This window comes from Anoplopoma fimbria, chromosome 21, assembly GCF_027596085.1.
Source record: "Anoplopoma fimbria isolate UVic2021 breed Golden Eagle Sablefish chromosome 21, Afim_UVic_2022, whole genome shotgun sequence".
NCBI lineage: Eukaryota > Metazoa > Chordata > Actinopteri > Perciformes > Anoplopomatidae > Anoplopoma > Anoplopoma fimbria.
In genome coordinates, this window is record NC_072469.1 from 274,503 (window position 1) to 292,002 (window position 17,500).

At 44.5% G+C, this 17,500-nt stretch overlaps 1 protein-coding gene across 1 annotated transcript in view; it reads right to left on the minus strand.

The window, feature by feature from the left end:
* LOC129110897 (receptor-type tyrosine-protein phosphatase mu-like) overlaps positions 1-17,500 on the minus strand; it is a 154,095-nt gene that overhangs the window by 61,488 nt on the left and 75,107 nt on the right. The window contains exons 11-18 of the mRNA XM_054623158.1: positions 16,802-16,977; positions 16,612-16,721; positions 15,905-16,106; positions 15,506-15,608; positions 8,142-8,323; positions 7,592-7,686; positions 5,771-5,807; positions 2,493-2,567 (exon numbers count right to left, since the gene is read on the minus strand). Coding sequence (XP_054479133.1) covers positions 2,493-2,567; positions 5,771-5,807; positions 7,592-7,686; positions 8,142-8,323; positions 15,506-15,608; positions 15,905-16,106; positions 16,612-16,721; positions 16,802-16,977 — 980 coding nt within the window. The remainder of the gene's footprint in view (positions 1-2,492; positions 2,568-5,770; positions 5,808-7,591; positions 7,687-8,141; positions 8,324-15,505; positions 15,609-15,904; positions 16,107-16,611; positions 16,722-16,801; positions 16,978-17,500) is intronic.

The window sequence follows — 17,500 nt, forward strand, 5'->3', positions numbered from 1 at the left end:
ACACAGATACACACACACGTACACACACACACACACACACACACACACACACACACACACACACACACACACACACACACACACACACACACACACACACACACACACACACACACACACACACACACACACACACACACAGACACATATTTTGTGTAAAAACAGTTGGTAGAAAGTTTCCACCTTCAGGCTGCTAAATATTTAAATGTAATTTTCTGTGAGCTCTGAATGAAAGTGTGTGAGTGTGTGTGTGTGTGTGTGTGTGTGTGTGTGTGTGTGTGTGTGTGTGTGTGTGAGTGTGTGTGTGTGTGTGTGTGTGTGTGTGTGTGTGTGTGTGTGTGTGTGTGTGTGTGTGTGTGTGTGTGTGTGTGGGGGGGGGTTAGCTGTCTGTCGTAGATTAATATCTTCACATACTTTCTCTGTATATGTATATATATATATACTGTATATATAATACAGCTGAGGGTCTGAACTAGATGGACTGGTAGATCCAGAGCTCTATCTTCTGGATCAAAGCTCTCTGAACCACAACGGTCCGGTTCAACGTCTTCATCACTGAACCTTCTTTCCATCTCACGCTCCATTTGACCCGCAATAGAGAACCAGAACCAGAGATATCTCTTTGAGCAGAGACTCACTACAAACCAGCAGTGGACCAGGACCTCAGACCTGGAGGTTCTGACTCTAATCCTCAACGCTTCACTCTCTTCTACAAACCTCACCAGTGCTGCTGAAGGTCACGTTCTGAAGGAACAAACAGAACCACATCATCTGCAAAGAGCAGAGCCACAATCCTGGACTCTCTCCTCCCCAGCTGGGCCTTGAGATCCCGTCCATGAAAACCACAAACAGGACTAAAGACAACAGATGACCCAGAAGGAGACCTACACTCACTGGAAACAAGGACCGGGTGGCTCGTAGTAATGAACCAGGTACCCCGTAATCCCTCAGTACCCCCCATAGGACTCCCCACGGGACACGATCGCAGGCCTTCTCCAAGTCCATAAAACACATGTAGACTGGATTGGCAAACCACCATGACCCCTCCAACAGACCTGCAAGGATAAAAAGCTGGTCCACTGGTCCAGGACAGAATCCACATTGATCCTCCTGGATCTGAGCCTCCTTTCCAGAACCCTGTAGTAAACTTTCCCTGGAGGCTGATCAGTACAATACCCCGATAGTTGGAGAACAGAAGAAGTTGTCTGGTCCCCCTTTGTGGGAACCCCACCCTGGTCTGCCACTTGTGTCAACAAAGACAGCCAACAATGTCCAGAGCCTTCAGCCTCTCAGAGAGAACCTCATCCAGTCCTGGTTCCTTCCTGAGGAGCTTTTTGACCTCAATGACCTCTGACAGGAATATGGACGAGTCTTCCCCGAGTCTTAAAACTCTTCTCCTCCATGGAGGACTTGTTGATCGGGTTCAAGAGTTCCTCAAAGTGTTCTTTACGCCGTTCGACAAAATCCCCAGTCCACGGCCACTAACGGTTTTGCCAGAACTTCCTTGAGGCAAAATGAAAGTCCTTCTCCATGTTTCTCCTTAACTCCTCAACCGGTACCCATCTGCTGTTTCCAGAGACATCTGGACCAGCCAAACCCGAAAGGCCTCCTTCTTCAGCAGGTTCTCAGGTAAACACCACATCAGGCACCGACGACCTTCTGACCTCAGCTTCTATCAGCAGCTTCCACTATGGAGGCTCTGAACCCGGCTCACTGTGAGTCCAAGTCTCCAGAACTTCTTCTGGAGATCAGAGTTCAAGACCTCATGGACAGAGTCTTCATCCAGAATGATGACCAGGTCTGATCCAACTCCCCACCAGGTGATCAGCTGACTGCTCTGCTCTTCTTCAGCTGAGGGTCTAAGACTTTGGTCCATCGTGGATCTTCAGCCTCTCAGCCGTCTGTGAGTATTTACAGCAGCTTTCTCTTCTTCATAACTCAGTGGATCATGAAACCTGATATCATTGAGAAGAACCAGCAGCATAAAGGTGTGATCCAGTGATCCGGTGATCTGGTGATCCAATGATCTGGTGATCCAATGATCCAGTTATGCAGTCTCACAGTGATACAATGATCCGGCGATCCAGTGATCCAGTCTTGTGGTGATCCAGTCTCACAGTGATCCAGTGATCCTGTCTCATTGTAATGAGGTGATCCAGTCTCACAGTGATCCAGTGATCCAGTGATCTGGTGATACAATGATCCGGCGATCCAGTGATCCAGTCTCACGGTGATCCAGTCTCACAGTGATCCAGTGATCCAGTCTCACGGTGATCCAGTCTCACAGTGATCCAGTGATCCAGTCTCACAGTGATCCTGTCTCACAGTGATCCTGTCTCACAGTGATCCAGTCTCACAGTGATCCAGTCTCACAGTGATCCTGTCTCACAGTGATCCAGTGATCTCAGATCAGTCTCACTGTTTAATGGAGACACTGTCTCTGTTTTTTATGTGTGTATTGTGTGTACTCTGTGTATTGTGTGTATTCTGACCTGGGAGCTGCTTGTCTCCGGACGCTGCGGCGATGCGAATGTACGGCGTGGTGAGCTGGGTGACGATTATAGCAGCTACCCATCCAGGAAGGCATGCAGAGAGACAGACAGGCAGAGAGACAGACAGACAGGCAGAGAGAGGCTGTAGCAGTGGTTTGTAATGAAGCAGAATTATTAGTAACACACCTGAAAGAGAAGCTCGTTAATCAGCCAATCAATCAATCAATCGATCAGTTATTAGTAATCAAACAAGCAGAAACAGCAGCAGAGGAAACAAAACGCCCTATAGGATAATAAACTATATATACACCATATATATATATATATATATATATATATATGTATATATATATATATGTATATATGTATATATGTATATATGTATATGTATATATGTATGTATGTGTATGTATATATGTATATATGTATATGTATATATGTATATGGATATATATATAATGTGAATATATAAATATGTACTACTCTGTGTGGTTTGTTTGCCTCTAGATTTGTATTTCCTCACTTTGACATCCTGAGCTTCTATTAAAGGTACATGTGAGGTGTGTGTGTGACTGTGTGTGTGTGTGTGTGTGTGTGTGTGTGTGTGAGTGTGTGTGTGTGTGTGACTGTGTGTGTGTGTGTGTGTGTGTGTGTGTGTGAGTGTGTGTGTGTGACTGTGTGTGTGTGTGTGTGTGTGTGTGTGTGACTGTGTGTGTCTATGACTGTGTGTGTGTGTATGTGTGTGACTGTGTGTGTGTGTGTGTGTGTGTGTGTGAGACTGTGTGTGTGTGTGTGTGTGTGTGTGTGACTGTGTGTGTGTGTGTGTGTGTGTGTGTGTGTGTGTGTGTGTGTGTGTGTGTGACTGTGTGTGTGTGTGTGTGTGTGTGACTGTGTGTGTGTGTGTGTGTGTGTGTGTGTGTGTGTGTGTGTGTGTGTGTGTGTGTGTGTGTGTGTGTGTGTGTGTGTGTGTGTGTGTGTGTGTGTGTGTGTGTGTGTGTGTGTGTGTGTGTGTGTGTGTGTGTGACTGTGTGTGTGTGTGTGTCAGAGCTTCCTCCCTTTCAGAATAAAGTGAACCCTTTAGCTCTAAACTGAGTTCTCTTTGTTCTGAAGTGTCCGGTTAACATTCAGGAGACGTTCAGCTCTCCTCTACATTCACATCAGCTCCATTCACTGTTAGCGCTGCAAGGCATCGTGGGTACTCTGAAAGGGAAGGGGGGACTCCCCCTGGGAGATCTGGTTGGCTGCTGCAGCGTGACTGACAGGTGTCAGGGGACCAGCAGAGCCAATCAGCAGCTGGTGTCGTTAGCCACCAGAACTGTGCTCCAATAAAAGCTGATTAAAGCCAGAACAGTCAATAAAAGTGTGTGTGTGTGTGTGTGTGTGTGTGTGTGTGTGTGTGTGTGTGTGTGTGTGTGTGTGTGTGTGTGTGTGTGTGTGTGTGTGTGTGTGTGTGTGTCTGTGTGTGTGTGTGTGTGTGTGTGTGTGTGTGTGACTGTGTGTGTGTGTGTGTGTGTGTGTGTGTGTGTGTGACTGTGTGTGTGTGTGTGACTGTGTGTGACTGTGTGTGTGTGACTGTGTGTGTGTGTGTGACTGTGTGTGTGTGTGTGTGTGTGTGTGTGTGTGTGTGTGTGTGTGTGTGTGTGTGTGTGTGTGTGTGTGTGTGTGTGTGTGTGTGTGTGTGACTGTGTGTGTGACTGTGTGTGTGTGACTGTGTGTGTGTGTGTGTGACTGTGTGTGTGTGTGTGTGTGTGTGTGTGTGACTGTGTGTGTGTGTGTGTGTGACTGTGTGTGTCTGTGTGTGTGTGTGTGTGTGTGTGTGACTGTGTGTGTGTGTGTGTGTGACTGTGTGTGTGTGTGTGACTGTGTGTGTGTGTGTGTGTGTGTGTGTGTGTGTGTGTGTGTGTGTGTGTGTGTGTGTGTGTGTGTGTGTGTGTGTGTGTGTGTGTGACTGTGTGTGTGTGTGTGTGTGTGTGTGACTGTGTGTGTGTGTGTGTGTGTGTGTGTGTGTGTGTGTGTGTGTGTGTGTGTGTGTGTGTGTGTGTGAGGGAGATAATCCTGGATGTTCATCGGGGGAGATAACAGTGTTGTAGCTTGTTTAGCTGTGCTGCTAAATGGCTCTCTGGACACCCATAGAGTCCCAGTCATTAGCCTGGCGTTAGCGTAGCATAAAGCTCAGTGTGTGCTATATTTCTGTTGTGTGTCTGTCTGTCCGTCTGCAGAGGACATTAGGTGTTCCTGTTACCAGAGGACAGACGGACAGATGTCAGGGACCAGCAGCCACCTGTGAGCCGTTATACTTCTGGATGCTAACTGTTAGCCTAGTGCTCCAACAGCTAACTGCCATCTGTGTCATCACACAGAATGGACTACTGGCTAATTCAAGTCCAGTCCAGCAGTCAGCAGAGTTCAGCAGAGACCAGAAAGCAGGTCCAAGCTGCTAGTGATGCTACCGGCTAACAGTACAAGCTAAATAGTAGTCTCCACTTTTCAAAATGAAATATGTATGTATGAAGTATGTATGAAACTTAACTGGTAACCAACACCTGTCAAAATAAAATGTTACCGAAGCCTTTTCAAAATATAATGTTCTTCAGCACCTGTCAAAATAAAACAATTCTATACCTTTCAAAATAAAGCATAATATGTTTACCATGCTTTATTGTTAATATTAACACATTTTCAATGTAAAATGCACTCCACACAAACATACCTTTCAAACCCTCCAAAATAAAAGTGAAATGGACACGTTCAAAATAAAATATAATCTATAACTTTCAAAATAAAACATGTTTCAATTTATTTTAACAGCAGCAAAAACCTTTAACAATGAAAAAGAACACAACACCTTTCAAATTAAAATGTAATCAAAACCTTTTAAAAGGAAAGAAAAGTCAAAATGTGTTAATATTCAAAATAAAATGGATCAAATTTTAAAATAGAACTTTTACCTTTGAGAATAAATTTGACTCTTACAGGTTTAGACCTAAAGTGTGTTGTTATGTACATAAACATGTTCTGTGCAATAATTAATAGTGTGCGTGTTGTGTGTCTTTATAGATATACATATATATATATATATATATATATATATATATATTATTTAAATATAATAAAAATATAATTTTTAAAGCTGCTCTCTTCCCTGCCTTTCTACATAAACAGCTGACTCTGCCTGTAATGTTGTGTGTTCTAACCTGTTGTTGTGCAAACGGCAATAAATAATCTAATGTAATCTGAAAATACACTCCTTCAAAATAAAATGCATCTCAATTATTTACCTTTGGTGGCGACTCGCACACAGTCGATCTTTGTTTCCTGTTAGAGGGAGAAGAAAATGAGTTTCCTGTCAACACAAATGTCGACATATTAGCTGTCACGTCTGGCAACTTTCTCCTGGACACACACACACACACACACACACACACACACACACACACACACACACACACACACACACACACACACACACACACACACTGTAAACAGAACAGACAGACGGCAAATGGCTGTGGATCAGTGCCTGTGCTGGCATTTAACAGCCAACACACACACACACACACACACACACACACACACACACACACACACAGTGAGACAGGTTTTGGTGAAAGGCGAGAGAGAACATCTTTCGTCTTTCTGGTTTTAACAAACAGACGACAAATTAACCACAAGAGCTCATGAATATTCATGCTCACACACACACACACACACACACATGCAGCGGTGTTTCTCTGCGGTATGGCGACACTAAAAAGCACTACGGTCGCTGCATTATTCAACACACACACACACACACAACACACAACACACACACACACACACACACACACACACACACAGATGTTAATTATTGACGCCGGAAGGTTTAATTGGTGTGTGTGTGTGTGTGTGTGTGTGTGTGTGTGTGTGTGTGTGTGTGTGTGTGTGTGTGTGTGTGTGTGTGTTGTGTGTAACACTGAACAATCATCTTCCTTTCAAACACATAAGTGACAAAACACACACACACATCTCCCACTGCAGCCTATTAGTGTCACTGGTCAGGCTGCAGAAACTATCTCCACTCCCATTAAACTGTGTGTGTGTGTGTGTGTGTGTGTGTGTGTGTGTGTGTGTGTGTGTGTGTGTGTGTGTGTGTGTGTGACCTCTCTGTTTCACTCCTCTGGTTTTCATGACAGACAGATAAAAAAGTGGAGGACATTGAAAGAGAACTGACGAACAGAATAGAATGTAATGGAATAATGTGGAAGCTTTGTTGTAACACACACACGCACGCACGCACGCACGCACGCACGCACGCACGCACGCACGCACGCACGCACGCACGCACGCACGCACGCACACACACACACACACACACACACACACACAGCTCCTGTCACACACTGAGCTCTGCTGAACACTGAGATCTGGTTTCCTGACAGCAGCCGTCTCTTTAAAGACAGAGAGAGGAGAGCTCCAGACTCTCCTGAGACTCATCCAGTTCTTAAATCAAAGTCATCCAGAGAGCTGATCTCAGATCAATCAGCAGGTAGTGACATCACTACAGGTAAATAATAACATGCACTAAAACATGTCAACGTTAACGTTATAACTTTATATAAAACACTGGTTCCAAGGGAACATCACAGTATAGAGACACCCCTGTGTGTTATGACAGGTGTGTTGGTGAACAGGTGTGTTGGTGAACAGGTGTGTTAGTGAACAGGTGTGTTAGTGAACAGGTGTGTTGGTGAACAGGTGTGTTGGTGAACAGGTGTGTTAGTGAACAGATGTGTTGGTGAACAGGTGTGTTGGTGAACAGGTGTGTTGGTGAACAGGTGTGTTGGTGAACAGGTGTGTTGGTGAACAGGTGTGTTGGTGAACAGGTGTGTTGGTGAACAGGTGTGTTGGTGAACAGGTGTGTTAGTGAACAGGTGTGTTGGTGAACAGGTGTGTTGGTGAACAGGTGTGTTAGTGAACAGGTGTGTTGGTGAACAGGTGTGTTGGTGAACAGGTGTGTTAGTGAACAGGTGTGTTGGTGAACAGGTGTGTTGGTGAACAGGTGTGTTGGTGAACAGGTGTGTTGGTGAACAGGTGTGTTGGTGAACAGGTGGACTCACCCCATTAGCAGTGCTGACAGCCTGGTAGTAGATCCCATAACTCTTATGAGGCAGCAGAGGAGCATTCCAGTAACCGCTGTAGGTCCTGTTATCACCTGTACACACACACAGGTAAACAGGTTAACCCTTACCTGTTATCACCTGTACACACACACAGGTAAACAGGTTAACCCTTACCTGTTATCACCTGTACACACACACACACACACACACACAGGTAAACAGGTTAACCCTTACCTGTTATCACCTGTACACACACACAGGTAAACAGGTTAACCCTTACCTGTTATCACCTGTACACACACACAGGTAAACAGGTTAACCCTTACCTGTTATCACCTGTACACACACACACAGGTAAACAGGTTAACCCTTACCTGTTATCACCTGTACACACACACAGACACAGGTAAACTTACAAACTACTTAACTAACCAAGTAACAAAAAAACTGAACAAGCCTAACCCTAACAAGTGTGTTCATTTGGCAACTAACTAACTAGCTAGCTAGCTAGCTAGCTAACTAGCTAGCTGTGTGTTTAGTAACTTACCGACACAGAAGGGCATCGGCGCTCTCAGCTCGTTCATCAGCAGCTCTGCACTGAAGTAGTACTGAGAGTTGAGCAGCGTGGCGTTCTGGAAGTGGATGGGCACCGGATAACAGCGCAGGATCTCTGCAGTACCTCTCCTCTGTCTGCGGGGGCGCTCCTCTTCCACCACCACCTGGTACTTACTGAGGACAGACAGGCAGACAGACAGATTTTTAACTTCCTAACAGTGGCTGTGTTTCTGATATTCCACTGTGATTAGAGAATAAACGTTGGTAGTTTTGTTCAATATATTTCAGTAACTAACCAGGCAACACTTATAATATCCATCATTAACTAATGCTTAGTCACACAGTTAGCTAGCTAACCGGTAGAGTAACTAACCAAAAAAGCTACTAGCTAAATGAGTTAGTGGTTGCTTGCTAGCTAACTAGCCAGTCAGACTTAGACCTAGTTAGCTCTGAGTAGGTTAGTAGTCTTCAGTTAGTTTTGTAGCTAACAACAACAGTCATGTCTCTCACAGGAACCAAACTCTTTAAAGCATTTAGATCGTCAACATGGACGACAGTGAGCCAGCAGCTCAGAGCTAACAATGCTAACGGTGCTAATGGCGCTAACAGCGCTAAGCTGTAAGAGGAGAAGCTCTGACTTCAAAACACGGAGAGACTTCATTCTCTGATCAGAGAGATATTACTGATCTATAACTGTATGTAGATGATCGTTATTGATCAGATACCTTTAAGACTTTGGAACATTTAGTTTTCAGGTTTGTGGGGACAACAGAGAACCTGATGAAGCCGCTCTCCTCCTCCTCTCCTCCTCTTCTCCTCCTCCTCTCATCTCCTCTCCTCCTCTTATCTCCTCTCATCTCCTCTCCTCCTCTTCTCCTCCTCCTCTCATCTCATCTCCTCTCCTCCTCTTATCTCCTCTCCTCCTCCTCTCCTCCTCTTATCTCCTCTCCTCCTCCTCTCATCTCCTCTCCTCCTCTTCTCCTCCTCCTCTCATCTCCTCTCCTCCTCTTATCTCCTCTCCTCCTCCGCTTCTCCTCCTCCATCTGTTGGTTCATTATTCAGCTCCACATAAAGGTCAGCTCTCCTCTCCTCCTCTCTCCTCCTCTCCTCCTCCTCCTCTCATCTCCTCTCCTCTCCTCCTCTTATCTCCTCTCCTCCTCCTCTCCTCCTCTTCTCCTCCTCCTCTCATCTCCTCTCCTCTCCTCCTCTTATCTCCTCTCCTCCTCCTCTCCTCCTCTCCTCCTCTTCTCCTCCTCCTCTCATCTCCTCTCCTCTCCTCCTCTTATCTCCTCTCCTCCTCCGCTTCTCCTCCTCCATCTGTTGGTTCATTATTCAGCTCCACATAAAGGTCAGCTCTCCTCTCCTCCTCTCTCCTCCTCTCCTCCTCCTCCATCTGTTGGTTCATTATTCAGCTCCACATAAAGGTCAGCTCCTCCTCTCCTCTCCTCCTCTCCTCCTCTTTATGAACTGTGAGCCTGTGGAGCTGTGACTTCCTACAGAGTGACATTAAACTGATAATTCATCCTCGTGTCTCCTCAGGTACTAAATCCTGTTCGTCTCTAAAGGACACAGAGACAGGAACCTAATGGAGAGAGCTCCAGATGAGGAATCATCTCTGTGTTTGAGAACTGATTATGATTGAAAATAAATTCCTGTTCAGCAGCTCAGCTGTGAGCAGAAGAGCTCTAGAGGACAAATAAACACCATGTGTCTGACGGAGGAGAGGAGCCATCCCATAAACATGGCTGGTTACCACGGTGATTTACAGCTTCAGGAAGGGTTCAGTCTGCTGAGCAAAAAACACAGAAACTCTGGAGAATGAAATGGAAACTCTACATGAACCTCTGTAGACTGTACAAGAATCTCGAATCTCTGTATCTTCATATAGGCTCTGCTTACTCTGAAAAACTCTACCGACTCTACAAAAAACACTTCAGATTCTACAAAACCTCTACTGTAAGAATCTTTTGAAGCTCGATAGAAACTCTAAAGGCTCCACAACATCTCCAGAAGCTTCTCTAACACCAAAGACAAACCAACAGCACAGAAGAGTTCACACAGACTGTGTGTGTGAGCAGTTCACAGAAACACAGAGCTGCACCTGAACGCAACACGAAGAGTTTCATCAGCGTTTGTGTCCCGGAGGACACGTTGGAAACAATAGTTGTGTTTTGCACCGGAACCAGACAGCAGTCATATATCACTCACACACACACACACACACACACACACACACACACACACACACACACACACACACACACACACGCTGTTTCAACCGGTGTGAACGGAGAAACTGCAGTATTGTCACATTTCCTGCTGGACAGGAAACTAAAGGAGGACAGGAAGACACACACACACACACACACTGTATGACACACACACACACACACACACACACACACACACACACACACACACACACACACACACACACACACACACACACACTAACACGCTGCAGTATCTGTATTGTTTAATTCCCCTCAGAAAGCAGACAGATTCAATCACTCCTCCATTCTTTCCTTCTCTTTTCTTTCTGGTCGTTCTCCCTCCTCCCCCTCACTTCTCTCTCTCTTCATCACTTCTCTCTCTCTTCATCACTTCTCTCTCTCTTCATCTCTTTCTTTCTTTCTCTGTCGTTGACAAACCGCCTCCAATCACATTTCTTCACGCTCACGTCGCAGCACTTGTGTGTGTGTGTGACAGTAATCTGATTACAGCTGCAGGTCGCTCGCGGCAACACCTTTTGTCCTGCGATGTGAGGCTCTTATAAATGAGTGTGTGTGCTGTACAGTGTGTGTGCTGTGTGTGCGTGTTGGTGTGTGTGTGTGTGTTTGGACGCCCGAGGGCTGAAACTCAGTCTGGTGTCAAAGAGACAAAAGCAAAGTTAAATATAAACACACACAAACATGTAATCGTATCTCCGAGCAGCATCTGTTCAATCTGATGGATTTCACAAAAACTATCATGTCAATTAACACACCACACGTCTCACACACACACACACACACACACACACACACACACACACACACACACACACACACACACACACACACACACACACACAAACACACACTCTTTTCATCGCTTGTCTTGTTCCTGCATGAAAAGAGAAACATAAATGTTGGATTTGCTTGAGATGATTCATTTCCTGGTTTTCAGTCTTCAGTGTGTCGACATGTGTTCTCTTTAGACACTCTTTTCTCCCAGGACACCTGAACAGCCCACCAGCTGTTGGTTTCATTTTATTTAGCTTTATTCATCAATCTTTCAACCAAAGGAAGAGACTTAATTATGGAAGCAGATTAAATCATCATGTTGATGGACTGTGGTCAGTGAAGTGACGCTGGAATGGAGATTAAAATGAACGTGGATACCTGAGCTGTGAATCAGCAGGTACCTCACCATCCCCTATCACGATATGTCACCATATACCTATCACAATATGTCACCATACACTTATCACGATATGTCACCATACACCTATCACAATATGTCACCATACACTTATCACGATATGTCACCATACACCTATCACGATATGTCACCATACACCTATCACGATATGTCACCATCCCCTATCACGATATGTCACCATACACATGTCACAATATGTCACCATACACCTATCACGATTTGTTACCATACCCGTGTCACAATATGTCACCGTACACCTATCACGATATGTTACCATACACCTATCACGATATGTCACCATACACCTATCACGATATGTCACCATCCCCTATCACGATATGTCACCATACACATGTCACAATATGTCACCATACACCTATCACGATTTGTTACCATACCCGTGTCACAATATGTCACCATACACCTATCACGATATGTCACCATACACCTATCACAATATGTCACCATACACCTATCACGATATGTCACCATACACCTATCACAACATGTCACCATCCCCTATCACAATGTCACCATACACCTATCATGATGTCACCATACACCTATCACGATATGTCACCATACACGTGTCATAATATGTCACCATACACCTATCACGATATGTGACCGTACACGTGTCACAATATGTGACCATACACCTGTCACAATATGTCACCATACACTTATCACGATATGTAACCATACACGTGTCACAATATGTCACCATACACCTATCACAATATGTCACCATACACTTATCACGATATGTCACCATACACGTGTCACAATAAGTCACCATACACCTATCACGATTTGTCACCATACACGTGTCACAATATGTCACCATACACTTATCACAATATGTCACCATACACTTATCACAATATGTCACCATACACGTGTCACAATATGTCATACATGTGTCACGATGTCACCATACACTTATCACGATATGTCACCATACACGTGTCACAATATGTCATACGTGTGTCACGATATGTCACCATACACTTATCACGATATGTCACCATACACGTGTCACAATATGTCACCATACACCTATCACGATATGTCACCATACACTTATCACGATATGTCACCATACACGTGTCACAATATGTCACCATACACCTATCACGATTTGTCACCATACACGTGTCACAATATGTCACCATACACCTATCACGATATGTCACCATACACGTGTCACAATATGTCACCATACACCTATCACGATATGTTACCATACACGTGTCACAATATGTCACCATACACCTATCATGATTTGTCACCATACACGTGTCACGATATGTCACCATACACGTGTCACAATGTCACCATACACGTGTCACAATATGTCATACATGTGTCATGATATGTCACCATACACCTATCATGATATGTCACCATACACCTATCACAATATGTCACCATACACCTATCATGATATGTCACCATACACCTATCATGATATGTCACCATACACCTATCACAATATGTCACCATACACCTATCATGATATGTCACCATACACCTATCATGTTATGTCACCATACACCTATCACGATATGTCACCATACACCTATCATGTTATGTCACCATGCACGTGTCATGATATGTCACGATGCGATATATATTGCGACATATTGCGATACGATACGACACATATTGGAATATAGTGCAATACTTTTTTTTCTCCTGAAAATGTAAAAATTATATATTGTATTCTCATTGTCACTGACTCTCTTAACTGACATGTAGATGATATAAACATCATATTTCATTATTCATTGAAACAGGATTTATTTTTATTTTTATGTAATGATAGTAGTCGTGGACGTATCAATACACTATCAATAAAAATAAATATTGTAATAGCAAGATTTATAGATATTTCTGCACAGCTGTAGTGGACACCATTCAGACTTCATCCAGACTTCATTCAGACTTGTCAGCACAATGATTTCAGGTAAACATCAGAAACACAGCGTTCACGTCACAAGGTCTTTTACCAGAAATGTGACCTTGCATATGAGATTTTACCAGATACAGTTTTGGTTCGAGGTTCAAATGTTTTGCCGTACTACTCTCAGTTCTACTGCATTCTAATTCTCTGGTCAGATAATATGGCCGACGTCTTCATATTAAAAACTCAACATCAGGGAAATATCACTGACAGTCTGAGCAACGACCATCACAGATGATGCGTTTGGTCTCCTGTGGTGTTCCACAAGGATCCATCTCAGGTCCTTTATATTTTCATTATATCTGCTCCCATTGAGCTCTATTCTTAGAAAGTACAACAACTCTTAACACTGATGACCGTGGTAGAAAGTACTGCACTGTAATTTACATACCATTTTCTACTTGTACTTTACTTTTTGTACTTTTGTACATTATACTTCTACTCCTCTACATCTCACAGGTAAATATTGTACTTTTTAGAACTAATGAATGTATAAATGATGATGTTTCATTACAGATTGTATGACGTCATTAAAATGAGCTCCACCTTTAAAGTGATGTCATCAGAAATAATTATACAATATTATTCTGCTTAAAGAATACTTTCACCTAAGTACATCTTTGAATGCAGGGCTACGAGTATTTAGTACTTTGACTGAAGTAAAGTTGGGAGTACTTCTTCTGGTACAACAGCTTCTTCTTAACGTCTCAACACAAACCAGATAAATAATGTGTCATTAGTCGTTACATGCATGAGGTTGATCGGGAAAATAAAAGCCTCTCTTCCTGTCTCTCATGCTTTTATTGTTGAACAATGTGCTGTTTATTGTTTATTTATTATATGTCAGTCAATAATTAGAGATGAACTGAAGCATCTTTCTGTTAGCTGTCAGCTCAGTGTGTGTGTGTGTGTGTGTGTGTGTGTGTGTGTGTGTGTGTGTGTGTGTGTGTGTGTGTGTGTGTGTGTGTGTGTGTGTGTGTGTGTGTGTGTGTGTGTGATTGACACATTAGCTGCTAATCCCTGGTTAATCCCTGGTGTTAGCAGCCTTCTCTGATTAGCCCCGCCTGCTCATCGTTAATTAACCAAATCCCTCGTTACAGCCCGACGACGGAGAGCAGACAGCTGTTGACATGACGACTGTTACCGCGGATACCGCCTCCCTCTGGAACCCGGCAACAAGGATTTACCAGCGCGTCAGAGGCGACTGTCAAAAGTTTGTTAATTATCTTTAAATTACATAAGGAAATATGGGAGGGAAAAAGAGCGACGGCAGATTGTTTCAATCTGCCATAAACAAAGGCTGTTATTATTATTATTATTATTATTATTATTATTATTATTATTATTATTATTATTATTATCTTATTAAATCATTTCACAGGTATCAGTTTCCTGCAATTAAAATTTCTATTTTGTCGTGTTTGGTAACAATAAAGAGTTTTCAATTATAGGCTGAATTCTCTAAATTCCTAAAAAAAAACTGCATAATTTTTTTATATCGTGCACGACATTATAAAAATGATGTGATAGATGGTAAGAAATTAATATTATTTCTTTAAATAGTTCAGATGTTTGTTCCTCTGCCTTCTTGTGTCACTTTAAGCAAAAAGGGCTGTCAAATGTTTATATTTATTAATTATATTTATTAACTTTATATTTATTAACTTTATATTTATTAACTTTATATTTATTAATTATTAAGTCTCTCTCATTTTATAATGATAATATCTGATATGTTTGTCAGTTTGTTTAAAATAATTTTTAATTTCAGTAATAATTTGATAAAAACAAGAGAAAGATTTCGATGAGAAGTTTTAGTTTCTTCTTCATGTCGTGTTTTAATGTTTAACGTCTCACATATGAAAACTTTATGAAGCGGAAGATTGATGCTGCTGAATATTTCAACACCTGTGTGTGTGTGTGTGTGTGTGTGTGTGTGTGTGTGTGTGTTAATGTGTGTGTGTTACCTGACTGGAGCTCCTCGGCTCTGAGCCGGTTTCAGCAGAACCGTGACGGAGGAGTCGGTCTGGTTGAGAGGAGACTCCTGATCGTACGCCGGCATCAGAGGAGCTGAGGAGGAGAAGGAGGAAGAGGAGGAGGAAGATTAGTGAGTGTGTTACATCAGGTCTACTCCCTTATTCATCCTTTTCTCAGGACCAGGAACAGGACCAGGACCAGGACCAGGATTAAGGATCTGGGACATCCATATATCAGAATGTGCTTGTGGACTTAATATAAGAAAAGGTTCATAAGAGAGTCTGTTTTGATGAGGGCCCCCGTGGGCCCCTGATCCCGTCTGTGGGAGACCCCTTTGGTAACCTCCCTACAGACCCAGATGTCTCAGGTGGATCTGGTTGGACACTGACCTGAGATCTTGGTGGTGAACTGGGTGATGACTGGAGGCCCAAAGCCTTTGACGGTGGAGGCTCTTATTGTGAAGGAGTAGGTGGAGCCGGGGTAGAGGCTCGAGAACACGTGGCTCGTCTCATTGGCCGGTTTGAACACCCTGCCGCTCTGATTGGACAAGTCGAACTCGGTGTCGAAGGAGCTCAAGGCTTTGTAGGAGATCTGAGGAGGAGGACCACGTTAACGTCTTCACAAGGGATTGTGGGTAAAGAAAGTCTGAGATAGTTTTGACAGATGTGGAGGGTAGAGACAGAGAGGACAGATATGGACAGATGTGGACAGATGTGGACGTAGAGACAGATGTGGACAGATGTGGAGGGTAGGGACAGAGAGGACAGATGTGGACAGATGTGGACAGATGTGGACAGATGTGGACGTAGAGACAGATGTGGACAGATGTGGAGGGTAGGGACAGAGAGGACAGATGTGGACAGATGTGGACAGATGTGGACGTAGAGACAGATGTGGACAGATGTGGAGGGTAGAGACAGAGAGGACAGATGTGGACAGATGTGGAGGGTAGGGACAGAGAGGACAGATGTGGACAGATGTGGACAGATGTGGACAGATGTGGACAGATGTGGAGACAGATGTGGAGGGTAGAGACAGATGCGGACAGATGTGGACAGATGTGGAGGGTAGAGACAGATGTGGACAGATGTCCTACCTCGTACTGGCGGATGCGGCCGTAGGTGTGCAGCGGTTCTCTCCAGCTCAGACTGATCTGCTGCTCATAGCTGCTGCCGAGGATCGAACCCACAGGGACGGCTCCAGGAACTGAGAGGGAGACATTTATTTAACTTCTATTCTCTACGTTGTTTAAACACCAAAGAAGAAGAAGTCTCTCTGTCTCGTACCGTCCTCGTCTGTCAGCACCAGCAGCTCCTCGCTGTCCTTCCGTCCCTCGGGGTTACTGAGGACCAGTCTCAGGCTGACGTTGGTGAATGGAGGAAGGTCCCGTACGGCGTGCTGAGGGACGCTGCTCAGGGAGTCGAACACCACCTCCTCCTTCACCTCCTCCTTCACCGGCTCCCTGCAGGACGGACAGGAGGACACGGATGGGTTCAGCATCCATGTCTGTACCTGGAGACACCTGGGAGGACCTAGTGAGGACCAGGTCCCCGTGTTTACCTGGAGACACCTGGGAGGACCTAGAGAGGACCAGGTCCCTGTGTTTGTCTGGAGACACCTGGGAGGACCTAGTGAGGACCAGGTCCCCGTGTTTACCTGGAGACACCTGGGAGGACCTAGTAAGGACCAGGTCCCTGTGTTTACCTGGAGACACCTGGGAGGACCTAGTGAGGACCAGGTCCCTGTGTTTACCTGGAGACACCTGGGAGGACCTAGTGAGGACCAGGTCCCCGTGTTTTCCTGGAGACACCTGGGAGGACCTAGTGAGGACCAGGTCCCCGTGTTTACCTGGAGACACCTGGGAGGACCTAGTGAGGACCAGGTCCCTGTGTTTACCTGGAGACACCTGGGAGGACCTAGTGAGGACCAGGTCCCTGTGTTTACCTGGAGACACCTGGGAGGACCTAGTGAGGACCAGGTCCCCG